This window comes from Lytechinus variegatus, chromosome 16 (genome assembly GCF_018143015.1).
Source record: "Lytechinus variegatus isolate NC3 chromosome 16, Lvar_3.0, whole genome shotgun sequence".
Taxonomy (NCBI): Eukaryota; Metazoa; Echinodermata; class Echinoidea; order Temnopleuroida; family Toxopneustidae; genus Lytechinus; species Lytechinus variegatus.
The window spans coordinates 1,382,052-1,408,843 of NC_054755.1; the positions used below are offsets into that span (position 1 = coordinate 1,382,052).

Below are 26,792 nucleotides of genomic sequence, written 5' to 3' on the forward strand. Positions count from 1 at the left end.
AAATGCATCTTTGCAACTCCAGTTATCACTCTACAGGGGGTGGACTAGGACAGTTGCCATCTATCATTACATTCCTAATGTTATGACAGGTTAACAGAGATGAAGTTAAAGGTTTCATGCTGCGCTAAATGCCTTGCTGTATACGTAGGACTAAACATGCTAAGGCTGCGTTTATGCGACCTCGACCCAGAATCATGATTTGAATCACCATTTGAATCATGATTCAAAACAGCAGCATGAATCACGATCCGACAGAATCAGCGTTTATACGACCATCTTTGAATTCGGGCCGATCCAGTGCGCATCACAGTGCGCAGTTTGACCCAGGAAGTATAGGTCAACATTTTCGCACGTGTTTCTAACTTCACGTCGGCTGCTAGATTTTTGCTGCCGCCGGAGCTAACGCGCGATCGTTTGTGCAAGTGCAACGCTTACTCGGGCTCGGCTTCCGAAAAATAAATCTTTTACTTCCAGAATTCCGTGTATTGTACCTCGTATTGTTTTTGATCGGGAACCAGAAGGGGTCATCATCCTCCCTCCCACCTCCCGATCGATTTTTCTTGTCTATGATGGTCCTGTACTGGGCACGAATTCTGTTAATTTTGTCTCGACAGGCGGTGCCACATCTCCGTTGAAATCCCTCCCTCGCAAGCGCCGCTGAAAGGGATCGTCTTATTTCTGTGAATCCCCGTAAGGGATGCTTGTGCTTCAGGCTGAGCCCAAAGCACAAGCAGAGCCCTGAGTTCATCGTCAGTCCAATTTGTGCCTTTGGAACTTGAAGAAATGATGGATGAAAACAATGAAATATACAAATGACGCTACAGTACAACCCCGGGGTACAATACACAGAATGATAATTCCTAAATGCTGGCAATACTGCTACACGAAAATTAACCTGCACGAAACACAGCGCGCGCCTTTGAGTCGAACCCGGAAGAAGCACGACACAATGACGTCATAGAATCATGATTCAAATCACGATATCGTTCATACGACCTTTTTCGTTCGTGATTCTACAGAAACGTCTTTCCAAACGCCCCTTTTTTCGTGTTTCATGTTTGTGATTCTAATCATGATTATATTCAATTTCGACTAAACGCAATCGTGATTCTGCAGAATCGTGATTTGAATCATGATTCTAATCATGATTCTAGGGTAAAAAAGTGTCGAATAAACGCACCCTAAATGGAAGTAACCTCTGGTGGGTGTTTCATAAAGCTGTTCGTAAGTTAAGAGCGACTTTAAGAAAGGATCACCAGTTGTTCTTAAAGTCGCTCTTAACTTACGAACACCTTTATGAAACGGCACCCTGAAAAATATTGATTCAAAATACCTCCCCACAAATGGTAAAAAATGTTGTTTTTTATGCTAAGTAGTACACAATCTATCAAGATTGATGAGCACAAAAAAGGATGAATAACTAGATGTAGTTTCCACAATCTTTTTCGAAAATTTAAATTTCTTCAAATCTTGTCAACAATGTAGATTTCACCACTAGGGTGCAAGACTTAGTATCTAAAATTCTAATTTGTTTTACTACATGTAATGTCATATCCAAATCACTGTTTCTTTCATAAAACCCTGAAACCCAAGGTGTCATGGCGGCAATGACTATTTTCACTCTCATTTACATTTCCTTTTCTTGATAGAAGCTACATTGACAATCGACTGAATATAGAAACAGCATTCACAAAGCATGCACCTTGGAATATTCTCGTCCAAAAGCCTCTCAAAGGAAATCAAATCTCATTCATTAATCCAATTATACAAGCCAAGGAGTGTCTAAATTACAGCTAGATATTGACTCGGAGTCTTCATTCAATTATTCAATTACTTCCATCGTCCGTGCCATGATGGTTCAAAGGGATTTGATCAATTTGATTATTGTGCAGATCTCGGGACCAGAGTTATCTCTCTTTTCCACGTGGACAGGTAAAAAAAACACATTCAAATGAAGATCGACTTTGACGATTTCTTTTGCACACTCGTTCTATTTGTGCAGGGTTTGTATGGCTTTTATTTTTTTTAATTACATTTCGCAAACTCCATTTTTAGGGTTTATCTTCCCCTTTTCATTAAATATCAGGGTGCCTTGGTCTGGTGGTTACACCTCATGTTATTTCAATTAATCAGAGGGACGTGGGTTTGAATCCCAGCCATTAAAGGACAAGTCCATCCCAACAAAAACTTGATTTGAATAAAAAGAGAAGAATTCAACAAGCATAACACTGAAAATTTCATCAAAATTGGATGTAAACTAAGAAAGTTATGACATTTCAAATTTTCGCTTCATTTCACAAAAACAGTTAAATGAACGAGCCAGCTACATCCAAATGAGAGAGTTGATGATGTCATTCACTCACTATTTCTTTTGTTTTTTGTTTGAAATATTTTGATTTTCTCATCATTGTCATGTGAAATGAAGTTTCATTCCTCCCTGAACACGTGGAATTCCATTATTTTAACATTTTGTGCTTCAGGCAAGTAGGTCCCAATCGTCAAATTCGTAAAAATTGAAATATTGTATAATTCAAACAATAAAAAACAAAAGAAATAGTGAGTGAGTGACATCGTCAACTCTCTCATTTGGATGTAACTGGCTCGTTCATATAACTTTTTTGTTAAAAATAAGCGAAACTTTGAAATGTCATAACTTTCTTATTTTACATCCGATTTTGATGAAATCTTCAGCTTTGTGCTTGTCTGATTATTCTCTATTGATTCAAATCAACATTTTTCTGAGGTGGACTTGACCTTAAGTGTTTTCCTTCAGCAAGAAATTTACCCTCATTAGGCGGGGCTGCACCAGCCCGAGTTTGCTCAATCTCAAGATTTTAGCCTGATTGGCCCTCTTTGCGATTAATCTTGAGATTCAAGAAACCCCGTCTCCACCATCGTAAGAAGAGCAATTTCTGCAATCCTGAGTGCGTCTGTACCTGCTAATTAGCGTAAAATGGCGTGCTATTTTGCAAATAATCCCAAAATGACTTAGGATTGCAATCTCTAGATTAATCTACGAACTAGCGCGATAATTGCGTCTCCATTACAAATAATCTCTAGATTGTTTGGACCAGGATAATTTGCCGGATCATAAATAGCGCGCTAATTGGAAAACTTGAACTGGTGCAAAGGGGCCTATTGTGCTGCACTCAACCCAGATGAGGTAAATGGGTACCTGGCACTTTTTGGCAGGATTACTTAGTAATTCCTTGAAATGCACTGAGCACTGAAAGGCAGCTCGATCTACAGCTCTGGGTAATAATGATAACAACAATACGCATCGGAATACATTATTTCTTCAATAATTGGCTATTATTATATTTGTAAAACACATTATGTGAACTTGCTTAAATTTCTAATAAAGGTAAACGTGCATTCGAGTCAACCTTTCCATACAAGACAAATATTCAAAGCTTTCTTTTTTTAGACCATCACCAGATTATGGCAAGCATTGTGTCAATTATTAACCTCTCTTTTAATAAGCCAAATTACTCCGAAGAACATATATTTACATCCGAATAGATTTAACTTTAAAATTAACCTCACTTACAATGTACATGTACTAAGCACATTTGATGTGTTTGTTTGATAAACAATTCATCACATAATGTCTCTATGATCCTCTATGATTGTCACCCGGGGGGGGGGGGTAAGTCAAATGTATTACCGTACACACGCGTGGCCATATTATTTCCCAACACCTCCTAAACAAGTTTTTCTCTCTGTGCAAAATAACCCCCTAAACAAGTTTTTGCGAGCTTCATTAACACATTTTGGCCCCTAAACAATTTTTTCGTGAGCTTCATTAACACATTTTGGCCCCTTAACAAGTTGTCGCTGAATGAAACATACCCCCGGTACCCTCCTTTGGCTAGTCTTAGAAAAAAAAAAGCTTTGGAAAAAAAAACATACCTAAAATACGTTTGACCCCGCAATTGACCATTGACCAGTCTGTCAAAACCACCCTTTTTTTAAAATTGGTGTTTTTTATATCCTTAATGAGTGCATACATGGTCCGCGTCCAAGACTGAAAAAACACTCCTTTAAGCATGTTTTTTGATGTATGCGTGTGTACAGCAATATATTTGACTGCCTCCCTGGGCCCTATCACTACCCTCAAACTGGTGGCCTTGTATTCTTTAGAAGTGCAAGTTTTAAATGCATTTTTTTTTCATAGGAAAAATATATTGAAATAAATAAATCAAGTTGCTCACGATCATTATGTTTAAATCATATTTTACAGTACCCTAGCAGAACCATGGTTGACCCCCTCCCATCCTCATTACACTGTACTATCATAATGATGGTCGTCATCATCATTGACATCATCATCATCATCATCAATCATCAATCATCATCATTATCATTATCATCATCATCCTTATCATCACCATCATCATCATCATCATCATCCTCATCATCCTTATCATCACCATCATCACCATCATTATCATCAATTCATCATCATCATCATTATCACCATACCCATCATCATCATCACCATCATCATCATGATCATCATCATTCCATCATCATCATCATAAGGATCATTGCCACCATAAATAATGATCATCATGTCATCACCATCATTCATCTTCATTATCAACATAAAATGTAATTATCATAATAAAAATAAATTGCCTAAATATGAACTGCCATTGTCATTCTTTTTTAGCTTATTATATGCAGCTGTATATATTCTTATATCAGTTTTGATTTATGAATTTTGATGCAACTTTTCACCATTTCAGGACCTTGATGTAAAACAGTTTTAATACTGATCTCAGGCTTGACTGATCTTGAATAAATATATTTCAATTTAAAAAGATATATATATTTTCAAATGTTAATAAAAAAAATATCACAGGTTTATTCATAAACCCAAAATGCTATTTGTAACTTGTAAGTACAATAAACTGCACATGATATATTACAAGGGCAACTCAAGACAGTGCTAAATATACTTCTTCTCTTTAAAAAGCCAGATAATTAAATGAAAGAAAACAGTACACTTGCAATTTACGAATAATATTTCACAATATCTGACCTGCCATTTAACAAGACTCTCATTGATTAATCATCTTACGCATATCTAAATATATATATATACATATATAGTGCCAAGGGCCGAAATCTCTCCCCAAAGGTAGGGGGACCAGCTAGGGGCTGGAAAATTTGACAAGCAAAAAAACAAAGAAAGGTTATCCCCCCCCCCCCAAATGTAAGGTCATTTCTACAAAAATAAAATAATCTCGTCCAAAATACCTGTTTTATTTCGATTTTGAATGATGTTTTTCTGCATCATAACAGACCAAAAAAGTAGACGAGACATTTGATATTGTGTCCCCCCCCCCCACAATACTATTTTGGTTTGGGTAGGGGGGACGCGTCCCCCCTGGGATTTCCGCCCATGCTGATAATTGATCGGGGAATCCTCAGAAGGTACAGGTACCGGGAAAGCAACGAATAGCACGCCGGCGCCGACCCCGCCCCCGGAGTAAAGGACATGGAGGTCACCATCCAATTACTTTCGGGGGTTCGGCAGCTCCACACAATTGGCACAGAATTCTTTATACTTGGTGCTAAAAAATAAATATCACTCACCAAACCTTGATATCCTCCAGATAGCGGCTATAATAAAAACACTCCCAGATAGCCTCCAAATTTCGAATTAATATTAGAGAAAGTGGAACTTGAAAGTGGACCCCGGAAGTCGCCTTAACTTACTCCTCGCTGGACTAATTTACAGTCCACACGCGGAGCACGCGCCGCAGGTAATCCACCAAAAAAGACCAACCAGTGACTCCCGAGTCCAATTCACTCCCTTATTCGAGCTGTTAGCTAGCTTTAGAGATAGTCTGTCGGTTTGGTCGAATTGATCTGCCAGAGGCCTGGCGGAAGAAGAGCGGCTTGCTTTCGCATCGGATAAAGTATACCTCCTCGAGTTTATGCGAACAGGTGCATGTGTGATCACCTCTCAATATTTTTCAGCTCTCAGAGATGCAGACAGATTTTGAGCATAGTTATTGCGCCACCTACGATATCAGCATTACAATTATCTATCTCAAAGAGAAAACAATTTGAACGTGAACCCTTATCACTGTCCCCACCGTCACTCGGGACCGTCACGATCATCATCAATATCACCATCATCACCATCATCCTCCTCCTCCTCATCATCATTATCACCATCATCATCATCATCGTCACCATCATCATCATCATCATCGTCACCATCATCACCATCATCATCACCATCATCATCATCACCATCATCACCATCACCATTGCCACCATCACCATGATCATCACCATTACCATTATCATCATCACTTTACAAACTCATCCTGTAATCACTATCCCCACAATCATGCTGCTGAATTACATCCATCATCACTATTGATCATAATCTTTGCTATTATCCTCTCAACCACTAGCACCACCACCATCATCATCAATCATCATCCCCATCACCACCATCATCATCGTCATCATCATCACCATTATCATCATCATCACCATCATCACCATCATCATCACCATCATCGTTATCATCGTCATCATCGTCATCATCAACATCACCATTACCATTTTCATCACCATCATCATCGTCGTCATCATCATCGTCGTCATCATCGTCGTCATCATCATCATCATCATTATCATCACCATCATCATCACCAGTACCACCTTATCATCATGGCCATCATTATTAGTATCAATATCCCTTCTTCCTTTCATTATTTTCCTACACATCTCAACATCAGAATTTGAAGTGTGGGAGAATGGAAGATTAAAGTGATTGGTTAACATTGGTTTGACTTAAAAAATCTGAGCTAGAAGGTCACACTTGTCACCTGTGTCTGTGATATTTTCCAAAAATGAAGCCCAGAAAAAATTGCGTTCGAAAATGATTATTTAGTGCTTCAAAAATTGAAATATAAAGTGACCGGAAACACCATCTTAATTTCATCCCATACACTTATGTGTACTATTTAGGTGTCTATAAGACGCCTATTTACAAAATCGGGGTTTGCCCCTTAGTTTTAGCTTTTCATTCTCAATAATGGTTGTTTTCAGGGTTTATTAGTTCTAATACATGCACTTGTACACATGTTTCATCTTGGTTTGAGAATTTTTTAAATCGGCTGCTCACAAAGTTAAATAGTACCTTTAACAAAACTGTAAACTCAAAGAAGTCAAATACTTAAGATGAGTAGTATGTTCCCAACAATTTTATTTCTCTCACTTTTTAGGACTACTTTACATTTTCCTTTACATAATTTATACAGTAGTTTTCCTATATTTTCCTTTGCCATGTTCCATCATGTTATAAATTGACTCTTATTGCATCCACTGAAATCTGTTTCAAAATATTGGTACTATTATTTCAAGAAACATGTACATTGCATAGTATAAAAGGACAATGTTTTGATTCCATCCCTTCACGCCCTTGCTTTTGATTCGACTTTAAAGGGGAATGGAACCTTTGGAACAAATAGGCTTGTTTCGAAATAGAAAAATCAAAGAATAAGAACAAAGTTTGAGAAAAATCAGACAAATAATGAGAAAGTTATGAGCATTTGAATATTGCATAATTGCAATCACTAATCCCATGGAGATCCTCCCATTGTCAATGCGACAAGGATGTTTGATGTCATACGTGAACAACTTTCCCTTTGGTGGATGAAATACCCCCAAATGTCTCTTTTTACCTTTTCTAACGGTGATACAAACTTTTTATCCATGATGTATTCTGTAAAAATCTGTATTACATTCCCTCCTATGCCACTTTGAGGATCTCCATAGCATTAGTGATCGCAATATTCAAATGCTCATAACTTTCTCATTATTTGTCTGATTTTTCTCAAACTTTCGTTGATCTGTTTCTTTGATTTTTCTGTTTTCACACAAGCTATCTTGTTCCAAAGGTTTCATTCTCCTTTAATGATACACAGTACAATGTGATTATGCCACAAGTTACCAATGAGTTTTTAAACAAGAATTCATGGAGACAAGGAAAATACCATGGTCAATTATGTAGTGCAATATTTCAAGGTGATCAATTCTTAATGGAATTAAAGAGAAATAGAATATAACTAATTTTCAATGCCAAAAATCTTTTAATCAAGTCTGCTAGGGCACTCAAAAGAGATACAGACTGATCACTCATAAAAGACTACAAAAAGTAATGGATTGGTCATCATCTTTTTTTTCTTACTAAAAGTTTCAGTGAATTATTGAAAATCTCTCAGTTAAAAAGTTAAATGAATATTCTCCCAATAAATAGATTCATAAAAAATAACTCATAAAATCATGGTCAATGGATTGGTATTGTTTCAAAATAGTGTCTGAAACAAATTGCATTATTTTGTATAAAAAGTTGTTAAAAATACAAATGTACATGCACTTTGACCCATGGCAAACATCTTGGCCCTGCAACATACAGACATTTTAATGAATATTTCTGTACAGGATGTGCAAAAATTCATTATTACAATCAAATTATTTTTTTTTAATGTTTCAGAGCCTAGCTCATACCAGTGGTTGATTTCAGTGAAAAAAAACCCTTATCCAAAACAACCAATTCAAAAAATTATTACATGTGTCATTTTGGTACATTTCAATTATGTTTTCCATTTTTATTTTCTTTTTTTTGTAAATGCAAATTGGAAATTCAATTGATTGAAATTGATCATCTAAAATATTGCCAAGTTAGAAGTGCATTTCCTCAACATTTATCTTGTAGCCAAGTAAAACGGGTGACGTAATGTGTCCCATATCTTCATTCATACATTACATCAACTCACAAACATTTCTCATACTCGTACTAATTAATCATATTTACAACATACTATACATATAATATATACAAGATGTTAGGCACAATGCATATATGAACGGATATATCAGTTTTCATAATTTCTCTTTACAGATATGCATTAGAAATTTCATTAGAAATGTGATACAAAAAATTCATGATCGGTAATGATTAAATTGTGTTTTATGCGGTTGAATAAAAGAATTTTAAAAAGTGCAAGATTAAAAGAACTGTGGTTTGTGTTTATTAGTAAGTTTATAAATGACAGACATAATTGAAAAAAAACCCTTTGATTTTTGTTTTTTCATGATAAAAATAAATAATTAATAGAGAGCATTCATAAATGAATGTGGGCACTGAAATATCAAAATTGATGGAAAATTAAATAAAGCTAATCTAAAAAGGAAAATCAAAGAAGGGAACAGAACGTACATTGTAAAGCAACTAATCAGAAAAGCTTGATTTTTAGCAAGTTATTTGGAAAAAAAGAAGAAAAGTTGGAAGTGAGGAGATGTAAAAATAAGAAAAGACAGAAAGAAAGAGGAAGAGAGATCAGAGTGCTTTTGTAATTTTATACAATGATTACATACAATAGAGGTAACTTTTTTTTTTAAATGACATTATATTATAAGAAAGTCTTGTAATTAGAAAGATCAATGAATATAAATCAATGAACATAATTTTGCCTGAGCTGAGGAGATCATTTCACAAATTCATCCCCTTAGAACGACACTTACGCCAAATTAAATCATGGAGGTATTAGCCGATCTCCATATTTCCCATTGAATCCAAAGCACTGATTAATGAAACATTCTTTTTTTTTAAGGATAATGAGAGGACCACAATTTCATTTAAAATAAAAGAAAGCCCATGAAAAAAAAATGCATATACAATGTTTTACTGACTTGGCACCTGAATCATGAAAATACTGATCTTATATACACGTAACAAATACTCATCATCCATCATAAAATCTCTAAAAACAAGAGGTAAAAAGCTGCAAAAGATATGACCTCTGCCATCATTTTCATCATTGAGTGGAAATCCATCTGGTCACTAAGTGTTAAAACCTTGTATCTCAAAATTTGAACATTTTTTTTCAGGTCTTTTTTTTTAGTTTGAACATTTTGATGGCAGCTCAGGAAGTGCTGTAAATATGAAAATGGACCTTGTATCTCAAAATTTGAAAAAAGAATTTCAGGTCTTTTTTTTTAGTTTGAACATTTTGATGGCAGCTCAGGAAGGGCTGTAAATATGAAAATGGACCTTGTATCTCAAAATTTGAACATTTTTTTCCAGTTTTTTGTTTGTTTGAACATTTTTATTTTGAGCAGCTCAGAAAGGGCTGTTAATGTGACAATGGTGGCAGCTTCAGTGTGTTACCCAATTCCTGCAGAGAACTCTTTCCGGGCAAAAGAATGTTGCCACGTGTGTCCCAAACTCTAAACCCTAGCTTTCTCCGAGCTGTTATTGTGTTTAAAAACATTTCTAGATAAAATCCCAATCATCATCCATGTACAATGTATTTTCAGGACTCTCCACACACTGCAGGGGCAGTATTGAATTAGTGCGCCAACAGACTGAATACCAAATTGACACATGATATTCGTCTTAACTAGGAATGACAGATACTATCAATGAAAACCCTTCTCAAACATGGTCAAATACCATGATTTTAATAAGATATCGTTGCCTGGCTGTGGCACATGTGCGATGATGTTGCGGCATGTGCATCTGGCATAGGGGCGTTAACTCAAGCGCACGCTGCACAAATAGTGCAGCTAGTGCAGGGGAGATAACATCCTTCTGTCTGACTAACAGATTGATGTAGGGGCAAGTCCCAATGTCCTTCTACCAGCCAGACAATGATATATTAAAGAGATTCCATTCAACAAAGGTTCCATTCCATATCCACGCTAGAAAAATTAGCCATTTTAACATCATCTTTCAACCTGCGGTCCAAACACACAAGGAACTTCAATTGTTTTGTGGTTATAATAGAGCACAACTGGATAGTCTTGTGAAAAAGTGGCAAACCAAAAAAATATCTCGTCCGTGGTTAAATTAGAGGCGAAAATGTTGTGTGTTGTACGGGACATCTTTGCATCCTATACGGCACAACAGTTTCACCTCTAATTCACCCATTTTCTTTGGTTTGACACAAGACTACCCAGTAAAACTTTATTATCACTACAAAACGATTTGAAGTCCCTTGCTTGTTTGGACAGCAGGTTGAAAAAAGTTGCGAAAAAGGCTGAATTTTCTAGCACCATCTTCACCAATGACAAAAAAAGGTAGAGGTAAGGCAAAGAAGTAATAAAAAGAAAATTCATAATGGCCAAATCTCAGCACTATATGATGCCTAGCAAAGACTACACAAGTACACCTCTCCGCAATGATACAAACCCAGGGCCTAAATTACAGAGATGTGTAGGGTCCTTGAATTGGTAACAGTACATCAAAGATGGATTGACTGGATCAGTGGTACATCCAGCCAAGTTAGATACAATACCACTTTGAGGGCCAGTATCGTTTATGTACAATCTCAAAAGTGCTGTCTTAGTACTCCGGCTGGATATGCCCCTGAACATGAATTGTAATCCGATGATATGATTTGGCAAACGAGAGTATTTTCTTCATGTCTCGCTGACCAAGGCTTGATAGCGAAGGCTTTTCTTGGACATTCGATGACCATGGATGACCTGAATGGTGGTGGCGATTCCTGATAGACAACGGTGATGGTGAGTTAGGTACTGCATCATAACTCCAATGGGTCGATGCATGGGATCTTGGCTACCTCATAGAACAATCTGTATGAAAGAGAGAGAGAGAAAGAAAGAAATGGTGAACAACCCACAGGTAAATTAATCATCCATGCAAACTTCAAAGGCACATATTTGTCAGCGCTCACAGGAGAATCAGACACCATTTGGATGCCATCGTTCAACGTAAAATAAGATTAATGACCAGCAGACGAATTGCCTTGTGGCAAAGTCATCATCTTACTTTGTCCCTGGCCAGAAGTTTGGCTGAAACCAAGCATTCTCTAAGAATCACATGAGCATTGATTAGATGGTCTAAATCACTTGAAAAGAACTGCAAACAGGCGGACTATTATTAAATATAAAACCATTATTACTCTGTACATAAATAGAAAAGAATTTCTCTCCACCTGCAGAGATGCCAACCTCTTGACACAAAAAATCAGACTGAATATCCTCAAAAATCATATTTTTTAGTGAAAAATCAGATTTTCACGAAAACTCAACATGACCAGTGCGAGCATTGAATTAAGCAGCTGCAGGCCGGGGGCAATTTTTTTTTTTAAATTGCCCCCGGCTCGCAGGCTTTATACAGGAACCGGGGGCAATTTTCTGGAACCAGGGGCAATTAAAAAAAAAGAATATAACTGTGAACCACACTCCAAATTTGTTTATAGTAAGCGCAGCTCCTGCAATTTTTTAATTAGTACAGAAATAGCATGCTAAGTAATAGGCTTATCAAACAACTAAGAAATCAGATTTAAATGTTTAAGTGTGTTTTGACACCCTCACTCAACATCCCCTTTACATGGGCTTATTTACTTTTCATCTTTAATGAACCACAAACAATGACCCCCCCAAAAAAAAAAATCTAAATAAATGAATAAAATGAACATATAAAAAAGAGAGAATTCAGATCAAATAATAAATTTAGAAAAAAATAAAGTGTTTTTTTCATGGTTAGAATCACGGTTGTGGGTGAGTGTTTGTGTATGATTGTGACTGTGAGGTGCACTTGGATTGCATATAAATTATGTTAAAGAAATGAAGAAATCAAATCAATATCTAACTCAGTCTATTCAAATTCCAGCACATAGCCACAGGCTACATGTAAGTTTTTAAATGTACATGTATTGTAGGTTCATGTACCTTAAGTTTTTCACAAGTTATTTGAAAACGCAGATCTTCACAGAAAATGCCTTTCATTCTGGGAGAGTCTAAATTCTGTGAAAATGTATTCATTAATAACTTAAATATTCATCACAATGAAGAAATCATGAAGTTTTTTGACAGTTTTCAAAAATTGACATGAAATCCAAACTCTATCTGAAACAGAAAATCACCATCACTTAGGCCATTACTGATAGAATTCTCACCCAGAGCTCTGGCAGAGAACTTGAGCTCAAACTGGCTAGCTAACAGCATACAAGTACCACACTCAAGTGCACGGCGTCCTCCTATTTTTTTTAGATGGAGCCTTGTTTGATGATTTATTGTCTGATATTTACCCCTCACCAAGAAAGAAATTAAAAATCTATAATTCACAACTATTGATTTTGGATTAATAAGGCTCCGTTTTGACAAGCAAAGTCGGCGACTGTGAGGATAAAAGACTCGCACATGTACATCCTATGTTCTGTGAACGGGGATTTATCTCCTGTGCAATTCAAATTACTATATCACAGAATTGTGATATCCCGACTAGAAATGTGTGCATTAGAAATTGCACATGGTGAAGTAGGGAAAAACTGTTACCGCTACTGGAAGCATGCGCGTACATGTATTACAGGAAAAAAAAAGACGGACTTAGCTCACTTTTCATGGTACTGAAAAAAAGACGCACTTGGAAATTTGAAACTGTGCTTATACATGTACACAGCACACATATATGGGACAAAAACAGGACAATGACAGAAAGTCGGGAAATCGTATTTTTGATGGCCAAAATCGTACTGTCGTATTTTACTTGTTTTATCGTACTAAATACGATAAAATCGTACTGGTTGGCATCTCTGCACCTGGTTTAAGAATATTTCACTATAAATGCTCTGTGCTATGTACATGTACGATACCACAAAAATGAAAATCAATGGCAATTGCAGTTACATTACAATACACAATGTTAAAGGTAAATTCCAGTTGTGGTAACGAAATCAAAATGAGTTCGTACAGAATCCAATGAAATGACCACCAAAGTGTCCGTTTGTATAAATAAAACATATGTGCCAAAGGATTCTGGAAGAAATTGTGTAATTGCTGAGAAATCAGCAAACAAGCACAGGATTCGGGTCAAGCGTCGGGCATGACATTTCAAGGCAATAATTATACACTGTCCCACGTGCGCTTAACTGTGTTGGTGATCTTCAGTGTGAACATTTTTCAGTGTAGATTTCAAGATTTCACAAAGTTCAGTTTATGTAATTGTACCAGATCTAGATCCTCAATGATATATTGACAATTAAGCCTTGTTTTACAGACTTTCTCATGAAATCAGTATTTATTGTAACTACTTGCATTTCTCTTTAAGGATCTTGACATAATGGAAAGAGAAAGAAAGAAGCAAAGTGCAACTTACGGATGAGAGTACTTGTTCCTGACAGTGGCAAGTTGTTTGTTTGGTTCTCTGTTTAGCATTGAGTTAAGCTGGTACATGCATTGCTTCAAATCTTCTTCCTTGTAACCTGAATAGTGTCTCAGTGTAGCATCCTAAAACACAATAAACAAATGTGAAGCATTTTCAATACTTGACAATCTAAAATCATAAATTACAGCAAAAAATCCTAGTTGTGTGAAGATGATGTGTAAAGTCTGGCAAAGTGAAAGAGCAGAGCTGCCGACATGAGCAAAACCACTTTGGTATTCTAAACGCTGAAATTCAGCATTTTAGTGAGGAAATCGGTATTTTCAAAGAAAAGACAACACATAAAACTGAAACTTTAGATATAATCAGTATTTTACATGAAACCATCAGTCTTCTCAATTTTCTGAACTGAAAATCAGGACTAGTTGGCAACTCCAAAATAGGGTGTAAAAAGAGACAGAGAGACAGACCGAGAAAAAATAGAAATTATTATACAAATAATGCACGTAAGCGCGTGCATGCAGGGCAAAATAATGAACGATGTGCGAGAAGAGTCAATGGATATACCACACAAGGTCCGCAGGACCGAGTGCGGTATATCCACTTGGCGAGTGGAGAACAGAGTTCATTATTTAGGTCCTCTATGCACAAGAATCCGTGCATTGTTTGTTTTATACAACCTCCTCGTACCCCATACGTTACTGAGTTGCCCCGAATGCTATATTTGATCTAAATTTTAGATAATTCTAGATAATTCCACACCTCGCACTATCCTGCACTCTGACGTCAGAGTGCAGGATAGTACTTTTGGTATGACATCAGAGTGCAGGATAGTGCATTTTGGATGCAATAGTGCAATTCGCTGAATATCATGTGATCCGATTTGGACCAATCCGATTACAGAACATTTTTAGGAGTTGTATAAAAAAGAATATCTTACCCAAGTGCCATTGCTTTTCATCCTGAAAGCTAGAAGGAGAGCAGAGGATGCTATAAGGGAATCAGCCATGGTAATGAATGTACTCTCCATCAATGAGAGTTCTAGGATGAACCTAGCTAGGGTAAGCGTCTCCAGGGTGGCATGGGCACACTGTATCAAGAGAAGATTACATAACAAACATGTTATTTTAATAACATAATTCCATTTTTATTTATCCATGTGAACCTTCCGCTTTGCGATTTTTATATCCCAATCTCAACCTTCTCCACAATTTATAGATTTGTTTATTGAATTTAGTGCATGTACTTCAGTTATCATTACCATATTACAGCTTTTCTTTTTTTTTTTAAATATCTTTGGAAATAATTTTGTAACGTGCTCTCATCTAGAATTACCTTGTAAGTGCAACCAACATCAATTAATTAATTGTTACTTTATATTATTTAACTATTTCATTTCATTTATGTAACTATGAAATTTATGTTTACATTGTAATCTTTGTTTGTATCAGTCTCCCAACTGTTTTAACAAGGAAGTATTTTGTACCAAAATGAATGAATGAAAAAAAAAATGAAAAAATGATTAATAACACTTTCTTTATCAAACTTCTCTTAGCACTTTCTTTAGGGCTGATTCTGCCCCCCCCCCCCCCGAGATCTCAATTTGAAAAGTGGGAGTGTGCGATATTATCTACAAGGCTGTATGGTCAATTTTTTTTCCAAAAAGTAAGATTTTTCTTATAAGGACTTAATTATGCTAATTTATTCATAAAATAAAACATTTGCTCTAATCAGCTATCATACTGCCTCAAATATACTATTTTTTCAGACTCTTCGTAGGATCCTGATCAATGTAATAAAAATATAAATATTTGGTATCGCAATTTTTTTTCTTATGTATTTTTTTAATTGTTTTTTTTTTTATTCTTATTTCTTTGTTTTTAACTTTTTGTTTTTTCGATGGAATTTTTGCAGACCTAATTCTGATCATAAACAAGACAAAATTAATTAATTTTTAATCAGTAAAAGTAGAAATAATGATACATTTATGAATTTTGGCTAAATACACAATTTGCATTGGATTTGTACATGAAATCACGTTAATAAGCAATTTTGGGTCTGACATGCACTTACATAATGTTGCGTAATGTCGTAACCGTGTGCGCGGGCGTCAACTATTTGGTCTCAAAATTTGCGCGAGACTTGAAAGTAGAAAGTCAGTGAGCGGCGAGGTCAAAAAAATTTGCGCAGCAGATATATCGCGAAAATTGTCGAGGGGGGGGGGCCATTATGCCCCCGGAGAATTAGGGTTAAACATGTAGCTTAAAACTTGTTATTTTGTTGAGAGATAATTCTGTTCACAAACAGTTCATCTTATCATATAGACTAAATGATGATAGACCATAGTGAATATCAGACTAAATGGGTACAGCCTTACTCAAGGGTGTGAGTGGTCACAACTGAAAAGATCTGAAAAAAGCTGAAGAGTGTTGAAAAAGTCTGAAATAGAAAAAAGCTCCCATACTTTTTGTACAGAGGAAAGCCCAAGATAAGCTGAAATTAAGCTAAAAATAAAATAACAAAAAATCTGAAATCAGCTAAAAATCTGAACTCTTACTGAGATAAATGGGCTGAACGGATATTACATAGACAAAATGGTTGGTAAATCTAGATGATCAGGTTGTTTACCCCCACACCCTCTTTCATGTGAGTATTTTGTCAGCTTTGAATTGATATTCTTGTTTTCATTCCCTGCTTATTCTTCATATTCCGTTTTCCTTCTTATACTGATTATTTCCTGTTTGTTTTTGGTATTAATGTACAGTGTATATTGTTACAAATTTCTCACTGGTTTTTAAATATTTATTTGATATGTAATTGTTAATTTAATTGTACTTCTTTGAATTGTCAATAATCCAACTGTCATGGTTGCAATGAATAAATAAAGAAATAAAATGACTAAGGATTAGACCATGTGTTATAAGACCAAATGGAAAGGATATGAAGCGGGTGTAGACCAAGTGACTATTTCTGTCTGGTGATGAATTGACGATTACCTTTGCATATCTTCTGAGGAATCTGTAGGAGAGCGGGACACCAAGAGAGAAGTTGACAACCCTTAGTACCTTCCTCTCCATATCGGTGAACTGCGTCCTAGAGTATGCATCGTCACAGATGTACAGGAAGTCATCAAGGGCTGGTGGTATACGCTCCTGTGAAACAGGAAAATAAATGGCAGCACATATTCACGATTATCATTGGCAAATCAATTATAAATTAATCAAAGATTTATTGAAAAAAGATGCTCCACATGCCAAACTGAGTGATATTTTTTATACCAGCAATCTATGATGGATATTTGGTAATCAATAGGGCGGTTTTAAAAATGTTGGCAGTTATCACCCTGAACCTCCATATCTTTTTAATTGTGAAGTCCACAGACTATACTTTGTTATAAGATACAGATATCTGTGTATCTGGTTGGCTCAAAGCAAAATTGTTAGTGAAAATCACTGTAGAAAAGCTCTTCATTCAAGTTTCAAACGCAATCAATAATCAAAAGAAAGGGGGGGGGGGGGCTCTGGGTGATTATCCACAAATATCTTGCTTGAAATACCCTTGATTCATCAATCACGTCTGCCCATGACACGGTGCATTCAATTCTCTAGGCACAATAAGTAGACTTCTCAGCAGCCCTCACAATTTTTTTAAAAAGTTTTACACAACAATCAATACATTTAAACTTGAAAAAACCCTAACAAGTTGCCAATCTGTAACCAACTTTGATCAACCTCTAGTTCACTTACATCAAATTTGCAGGCAATGAAAAGCGAGGTTGCTCCTAGGAGCTGCAGTAGGTCCTTGGCAATCTTGCACTTTGCGAGGTACATGTCTGTGAGTTTGACTGCCAGGTAGAGCGTTTCGTGATTGAGTTCAAAGTTCTCCTGGACCTCAACAAGCCAATCAACCAAGACAGACCTCATGTGACGGGTGATATCCTTCTGTCTACTGAAGTAGTCATCGATCTGACTTGATTCCTAAAATAAACATGGGAAAAAAATCAAAAGTCATACATACAGTCAGAAAAAATGGGGATTTGAGACAAAAGCCCAGAGCACTATGTGACGCGATGGCATATTGCTTCAGCTCTGCAACTAGCTGCATCTCCATGGCACCTCTTCTTTTGCGTGTACGGTGTCTGCAATGCAAGAGCGCAGCAAATTGGGCAAAATGTCTTTGTCTCCGACAAATCCCATTGGCTTGAAATCAGCGAAATCGCAGAAAGAGTTAACATGTCATTCTGAGATTTGGTCTGTGATTCTTCTGCAACAATTGGATCACAGTTGCAGTGCGTTACAGGTTGATGCGCTCTGCGATTTTGCTGCAATTAGGTCTTTATACTGCAATCACGTTGCATAGTGTGCGCTGGCCGGCTTAATAGCAAGTAATATCGAATAATGCAAACTGTGCATACTACCCCTCACCACTACACCTATGTCAGGGTCAGTGTGTGACGGTAGTCTTGAGGACGCAATGATGATGATTTTTTTAGATATGTCATATATTTCTTCATCATTGACGTCTTGACACTCTCTCCATAGTGCCTTCAGCGAACGACCAAAACAAAGATGGATTCCCCAAAAAATCCATCCTTTTAAACCGAAGTCAAGAGCATTCATTTAATTTTATTAATTCTTACACCTTCCTACGCCTAATGCGTAGGAAGGTTTTAAATATTACTATTTAAAAATGTAAAAAAAATGAAGATTTCTTACCTAACTGATGCCGCGTAGACCCCTCGTTCCACATGTAAACAACGGAAATACAATAGCGTCGACCCTTGAACCGCTTATGTATGACGTACTTCCGGAAAGCAATGCCGTCTCAACGAACAATTTAGAGATAAAAAATCTTATTTAACAAATATTAGAATTTATTTCGTGATCATAAATAATTCATATCAATATATATAAATTATTTATGATCACAAAATAAATTTTAATATTTGTTAAATAAGATTTTTTATCTCTAAATTGTTCGTTAAGACGGCATTGCTTTCCGGAAGTACGTCATACATAAGCGGTTCAAGGGTCGACGCTATTGTATTTCCGTTGTTTACATGTGGAACGAGGGGTCTACGCGGCATCAGTTAGGTAAGAAATCTTCATTTTTTTACATTTTTAAATAGTAATATTTAAAACCTTCCTACGCATTAGGCGTAGGAAGGTGTAAGAATTAATAAAATTAAATGAATGCTCTTGACTTCGGTTTAAAAGGATGGATTTTTGGGGGGAATCCATCTTTGTTTTGGTCGTTCGCTGAAGGCACTATGGAGAGAGTGTCAAGACGTCAATGATGAAGAAATATATGACATATCTAAAAAAATCATCATCATTGCGTCCTCAAGACTAGTGTGACGGAGTGATGCTAGAGTTGTACTCTGCATTCTTCTGTGTTCAGCTTCAGAAATAATAGCTTTCCTGACCCTCTCAAAGAAGCCAAACTGGACTTTAGGTCAACATGCCCTGTGATAATCAAATATCCATAATATAAAACAGCAATGGTGAAAATACAGAAATTGTACAGAATAGCAACCATCTACCACATATCATTCTTATTTGCAGCAGGAGTCCCTGATATGATTGAAATGAATTGAATGAAAGATGGTCCTACCTCCTTTTCTTTGAGGTATTTGAAAATGTCTGCAGCATAATTCGGAGCCAGGTTAGGATCACCCAAGTTCTCTGCATCAATGTCTGTGTACTCCTCAATCTCTTCCGTCTCTTCCTCTGATAGAACCCGTTCTTCCTCTACCTCATCAGATTCCAGTGAGATAGCTGCAACCTGGGATAAGAACAGAGAAAAGGACTTCCTTTCAAACGCGTCACTTTGGTTTTCTTGCACCCATGGGGTGAGTTATCTACGCAAACACCTATTTATGACTGAATTACTATGATTTCTTGCAAAAATGAAAGCTCACCAAGAACAGGGACACCGAATATTTGATAAATGTCGGAAGCTAGCCTGCTAGTAGGTTGTAAAATGGGTTGTACAAGTTCTTTCAGATTTCCTTCAGAGAATAACATGCAAACACATTTCATGTTCAGGTGCATATTCAAGTCGGGTGAAAAGTAATATACTGTTTCAATCTGTCTGTCTGTTCTCATCCCTCCGCTTGGTTCGGAGATCGTCGGGTCCAACCCGCATGTGACGTACATGTATCTTGAAGACTGAATGATAGTGACTCATCAGGCCAGGAGAGCACTGGAACGTATAATACACTAACATGCACTAACAATACAGTGTAATACTTTACTACACTACATTTAGGTTAATGTGAAATCAGACATCAAAACAAAATTTATGGGTGTATTGAAAGTTTGGACAATCTGAGGAATAATTCTGTTATATCCATTAACATCCTCCTATGATGGTAAATTATTGAACTACATTAAAGGCCAACACCCACTCTCTCTTTCTATTTGGTCTCATCCCACATGGCCTATTATACAACTCCCAAGAATGTTCCGTAATCTGATTGGTCCAAATCGGATCATATGATATTCAACAAATCCCACTATGGCATCCAAAATGCACTATCCTGCACTCTGACGTCAGAGTGCAGGATAATGCGAGGTCTGGAATTACCTAGAATTTAGATCAAAATAGCATTCGGGGCAACTCAGTAACATGGGTGGAGGGGGGGGGGGTTATATAAAACAAACAATGCACGCATTCTTTTGCATAGAGGACCTAAATAATGAACTCTGTGCTCGACTCGCAAAATGGATATACTGCACTCGGTCCTGCGGACCTCGGTGCGGTATATCCATTGGCTCTTCTCGCACATCGTTCATTATTTGGCCCTGCATTCACGCGCTTACATGCATTATTTGTATAATACTTCTTCTACAACCAGTTCATCTACTGTCCATTTTGTTTAATTTCAATTAGGATATACCCGTTTCTTCTCAAATCCATTTGGTCTTAATGCTACTCAGTCTACATGGCAAGATGAAATGTTCATAAACCAAACATTCATTTAAAAGAGACTAACCAAGTGAGACTAAACAAGCCTAAGCCTTGTAGTGTCCAGTGATACTTACTGCATCTTTGATCTCAACACTGGGAGATGAAACCAGATTCTTCTTGTTCATTGATTCGACCATTTCATTACCCTTGGCACTGGAAGAGAACGAAAGATAATAAACATTCTTCAGACTGGGCAGCAGTGGCTTCAAATATTTTTAGAATGAAAATGAAGGGATCAAACCATGCTGTCATGAGGGAAAAAAATCCAAAAGTACAGAGAATAGCAGGTTGTGCCATCAGTTCCCTCATCAGCATACTTACCAGGGGGCCGTTGCAGAAAGAGTTGCGTTCAATCGCAACTCTAAAAATGATGCGCATCTTAAGTTTCAACCAATTAACAGCACGTATTTGGGACTTACGATTGATTTTTTGACTTTCGTTTAAACGCAACTCTTTCTGCAACAGACCCCAGATCTTGCAAATGATCATATTTTCAAAATTAATTAAAACTTTGAAATGTCATCTAATTACATAATTTAATTTGATGACATATTCGGCATAATACTCGTTTGATTTTTCACTATTCATTCAAAACCACACATTGTTGGGATGGACTTGGTCTTCCAGAAAAAGGGATTAATAAGTATTTTACCTTGTACTTGGTTGGATTTCTGGCAAGATGGTCGTCAAAGCTTTCTCTGTTTCCAATGGAGGTACCCTATGGTCTTTAGTAACATTCTCCTTGACCTTTGACACGGCCTTGATCGGAATCGAGGATTTTACAGGAGGCTTCTTCACTAATCCTTTCTTGGGCTGCCCTAAAATATTTTTACTGGTGAAGGCCTAGAAAAGATTTTAACAAAAAATGATATCAGTCAGACAGTCACCTGGGGAGCGTTCCATCAATATTTTCATCCGACAAGTTGTCAGATCTGACATCTTTCCATGATTTTGATTGGCTGAGAGGCACTGTTCCTATGGTAACTGTCGGATAAACTGGTACTTGTCGGATAAAATGTCTGACAAGTCCTTTCATGAAACGCCCCCAGATACACACATAAAATGCATAGGCTATGCTAATATTTTTCATTCTCTTTTACAAATTAATTTGAATTTTGGAATATGAATGAATTACAACTTCTCCAATTATTGGAACGACCCTATGAGCAAGGCAATACAGAATCCATTGTAAATATCAATTTCAATTTCTGTAAAATGGTGCTCTACTCTTCCACCTCCTTACAAACGGAGTCACAAGCTACTGAAATCCTTTAATTAGATTGGCTGATTGTAGATTTCTGAAAGAACAAGTACAAACACTCACGATTTGCTATCCAAAATCTATGCAGAGATTTTGAAGAATTCCTGATCTGGATTTGAGGATTTCATTTATGAAGACACACTGATAAACATAGCCTTCATACATGTACATGTAAATCATCAAGGGAGCATTCCATGGAAGGGTTTCGTCAGTGATTTACGTTGACTAATTTGCTCCCAACCAATCAGATATAAGGATTTTCAGTAGCTTATAACATCTATTGGTGAAAAATCACTGACTGCACAAGATGATCCCCATCACTTACATTTGTGATGTCACCAAACGCCGCTCTCTTCTTACTCGGTCCCTGTATTCCAATCACTTCATTTGACTTCCTCTTGGCCCTGGTAATCATTGGAACTTTGTCCTCTCGAATCTACAAGAGATTTTAAAGAAAAATTGATGTAGTTAATAAAATCAATGGTTACATATACGGCATGGAGGAATATAATCTGCAATAGCTACTATTGTGCATCTTCACAAAACCGTTCTGTGGTCAAACAGACATGGATGTCTACCAATAATTGCACTTATTTATCATGTGTCATTTTTTCTAAACAAAATATTAGTTGAAGATATATGTAATATATATGTAAGTGTAAAAATATCTTAATACTGGAATCTCTGATTTCTCCCTGGAAAATAACAATTCAAAACAAACTTTGAATCTTTCTTAAATTCCTACCATGTATGAGAATGTACATGTATGTGGAACAGTTTGAATGCTTGCCGGATGCCCAGTGTGCCATTATAGTTAGTTACATGTATATCAAACAGAATCATTTGAAAGCAGGTTTATGATGTAGAGTTTGAATAAAGGTAAAGCACAATAAATTCAAAATAAACAAAAATGTATTTACCTGGGCTGTAACTACTCCATTTCTTTTCGAATTGAGAGGCATGATGAACAGCAAATGGTTATTAATAAATCACTTCCCGAAAGTCAGTTTGGGTCGATGTACGTGGTTTATCGTAGGCACTGCCCAAACGATGTTAAAATGTACTAGTAGAGGTCCACGCAGTAGGCTGTAACAAGAATATAAGAAATATATGATCAAATGAGCTTCTATGAGATCAAGAATTCTGTTTTCCAACACACACTTCTTCATCTACATTGTAAATTGATCAGCAATTTAACGTGATCAGGCCAACACCCCTAAGACCAATTGTTACTGGTATATTTCCCAGGACTAAGCTCTCGACTCTAGAGCTGCTAAAGACACTTGGTGCATTATTTCAAGGAATTAATGTCAAGTCACGCGACAGCTGAAGTAAGTCACTGTTTTTTCCCCTTTCAAGTTTATTTTCCCCGTTTTGGTGCATTTCAGGCCAAAACAGAATAATAATCTGTATTTTGGTAAAGTTCTTTTCATACATTCTTATGAAATATAGACAAAAATCAATGAAATACGTTAGAGGGCAGCAAAATCATGAGCGGTGCTAGATTAAAAAGTGCTAAAATGTCCCGCTTCAACCACTGAACTGAAAATATGTATTGCTACATGTAGTTCAGTGGTTGAAGCGGGACATTTTAGCACTTTTTAATCTAGCACTGCTCATGATTTTGCCGCCCTCTATACGCGTCACGTAACTAGGTTGCATTAACAAAGGTTCAAAGATGGCGATGTCAACAAATATTGTGAGTAAACTCTCTTCTACTTTTATTTTTTTATCGCCTTTGGAGTTTTGGCGATATTTTGTAACCAGGCATAACTAGATCTCTAGGCCCTATCCATTTTTAGCCAAACGTTGCCAACCGATATATTTTTACCCATGTACAGAAGTGTTAACCTCAGATTCTAAACATAACTAGCAGTAGCAGTTTGGCGCATTTTTATAATTGCCTTTTCCTTTGGTGCATGGGAGCCTAGGAATATATATCAGAGCTACCAAGTCTCACGCATTATGCGTGAGACTCGAGCATTTTGGACTCTTGTTCATCCCTGCAAATCTGTCTCACGCAACTACATGAACTATCACAGCCTATCCCCATATACATTGTACACAATGTCTATGATCTCACTCAGATTCACAGAAAATCTCACGCATAGCTTGTCTTTGATCTTGGCATCTCTGATATACTAGTATTCGAGCGCCAGGTGTCGTGTCAGAGAGGGGAGTAACCTGTGTAAGAGGAGAAATTTAATTTTAAAACAAAATTTACATGTAAATTTTAACTCCTCGAAACAGACAGCTGCCAGCTGTCTATAGATCTTGCTTTAATTTGCTAACACAACATTTTTCATCTTTCATTAGAATTTGCGAGATGAAGCCGCGCAAGCTGAGCCTGAGCTGAGGAATGCCAATTGACTGATGTCGATGTTGTTGAATGCATGCGTGCACGATTCACCCGTTCAGTTCATTCATTCAATTCATTCATACATACCGCGCAGTTCAGCACACCCCCCATTTGTATTAACACGCACCATGGTCATGATGGTCATGCAGTGCAGTTGCATTAGCCATTACCTCACTCACTTTTCCAAATTTGTGCTATGAATTTAATAAAACATACCACTTACACAAATACATATATTATTTACCTCCAGAATGTGGGTGTCAATTTGAGCTTACTTTCTCCTTAATCAGAATAAAGCCATCGTCACATACGGCGAAATTTTCACTAAATTTTGGCACGATTCAAATTTGACGCGTCAGTTCAGCAGCTAGCTGCGGATGTTTTGTTTGATGACACGTCGCGAATCGCGAACGATGATTGGTCAATCTTTTCTTGTGTCCTAGTCTTTGAGTTAGACTTTGATATTTCTGTTGAGTAGCAATGGAAAAAAAAGGGGGGGGGTCCCTATACTCGAGGATATTTTTACAGGTTTTACCTTTACCTTTTTTGGGGATATGCGAGGACGCTAAATGTTTTCCTTTGTCCCCGGATCATTCCTTTACTAACCGCCTCTTTTTTCAGGGGTGCATGAGGAATTAGCAGCAGGACTCCATTTTATCTCATCTCCCCTCCCCTTTTTTTTAGAGATTAATTAATTATTCAGTCATTTCATTCTCTATTCATTTTGACATGGGCGGGGAACAAAACCCCGCCCAATTTTTTGATCTGCTCATATACACACCATTACCACGCACACACACACACACCCTCACACACACAATTTCTTTCCAATTAACCCCCCCGGCATCTACCTCTACCCCCTCTCATTCTCAGTCTCTTTGTCAGGGAGACTGGATGGGGACAAGTCCCCCCCCAAAAAAAAAAAAAAATAATAATAATAATAATAAATGAATAAATCAATTAATTAATTAATTAAAAAATAATAATAAATAAATAAATGAATAAAATAAAAATAAATAAATAAATAAATTAAAAAAAATAAGGGTGTGGGACGCTAATGGCCGTGCCCCTTCCCCAAGTTTCGGATTAATGTACGTAATTTGATTATTTTTATTACTATTATTATCATTATCATTATTAACATTATTATAATCATCATTATTATTATCATTATCATTGTTATATTATTTAATTAGTTAGACTGTGAAATACCTATCCTCTTGGTCAATTCCTACAAATATTTTTTTTGCAGGAATACTCTATTTGCAAGTCAATATAATTATCAAATATTTTAGCGCGTGCATCGCCACTGCATTCCCTGTTCATGCATTTGACAAAGTGCATAGAAATATAGTTATACTGTAATAACTGCGGTGTTAAAACTAACACCGGTTAGTGTTGATAGAGGACCACACCCTGAGGTGTTAACATTACACCCTAGAGATTGAACACAACACCAAAGAGTGTAAATGTAACAATCAAAGGTGTTGTATAACACCTATAGGTGTCAAACTAACACTGTCAATTTAACACAGGTATAAAATAACTGCATGGTGTGGTCCTATGTACACCGGTAAACACCACAGTTTTAGCTGTGCCAAGTGCCATGTACTTTTACGTCTTTATCTCCAAAATTTCAGATTGCATATTGCTTTTGAATAATTCATGTATTTTTATACGTTTCCACTTCATATTTTTTTAAAGACAAACAGTTCATTTCAGTGCCATCGTCAGGGGCGGATCCAGCTTTCGCCAATGGGGGGGGGGGGGGGGCGAAAAATATTTTCATCAACATTTTTCTCGATTGGCCGCTATAATCTGGGGTTTTTTTTTTTGTTGGTTTTTCAGGGATAGTCCTAACAAAAGACTAGAGTTTTAAGTATATGTTAGTTTTATTGTCATAAACAAGATAAGGTGTCTCATGTGGTCTTAATATATAATGGGAGCGCGGAGCGTGAGCTAAAATTCTTTGATATTTTATGTCCTTAGAACCGAAGATTCTGAGCATTTTTTATAATCATGAACAAAGATAAGTA

At 36.7% G+C, this 26,792-nt stretch overlaps 1 protein-coding gene and 1 long non-coding RNA gene across 2 annotated transcripts; one reads left to right on the forward strand and one right to left on the reverse strand.

The window, feature by feature from the left end:
- Positions 1-7,874: 7,874 nt before the first annotated feature.
- LOC121429468 lies at positions 7,875-10,095 on the forward strand. Its single transcript, XR_005971938.1, has 2 exons — positions 7,875-9,924; positions 10,023-10,095. It is a non-coding gene; the product is annotated as an uncharacterized LOC121429468 (long non-coding RNA).
- Positions 10,017-25,147, reverse strand: LOC121429467 (G2/mitotic-specific cyclin-B3-like). The gene is made up of 11 exons (XM_041626485.1): positions 25,001-25,147; positions 23,318-23,483; positions 22,723-22,833; positions 21,789-21,979; positions 21,211-21,289; positions 19,778-19,948; positions 17,911-18,141; positions 17,161-17,316; positions 15,105-15,254; positions 14,159-14,289; positions 10,017-11,631 (listed from the first exon to the last, which is right to left on the reverse strand). The coding sequence occupies exons 2-11, from the start codon at positions 23,357-23,359 to the stop codon at positions 11,580-11,582; spliced, it is 1,314 nt and encodes a 437-aa protein (XP_041482419.1). The 5' UTR covers positions 23,360-23,483; positions 25,001-25,147; the 3' UTR covers positions 10,017-11,579.
- Positions 25,148-26,792: the final 1,645 nt, after the last annotated feature.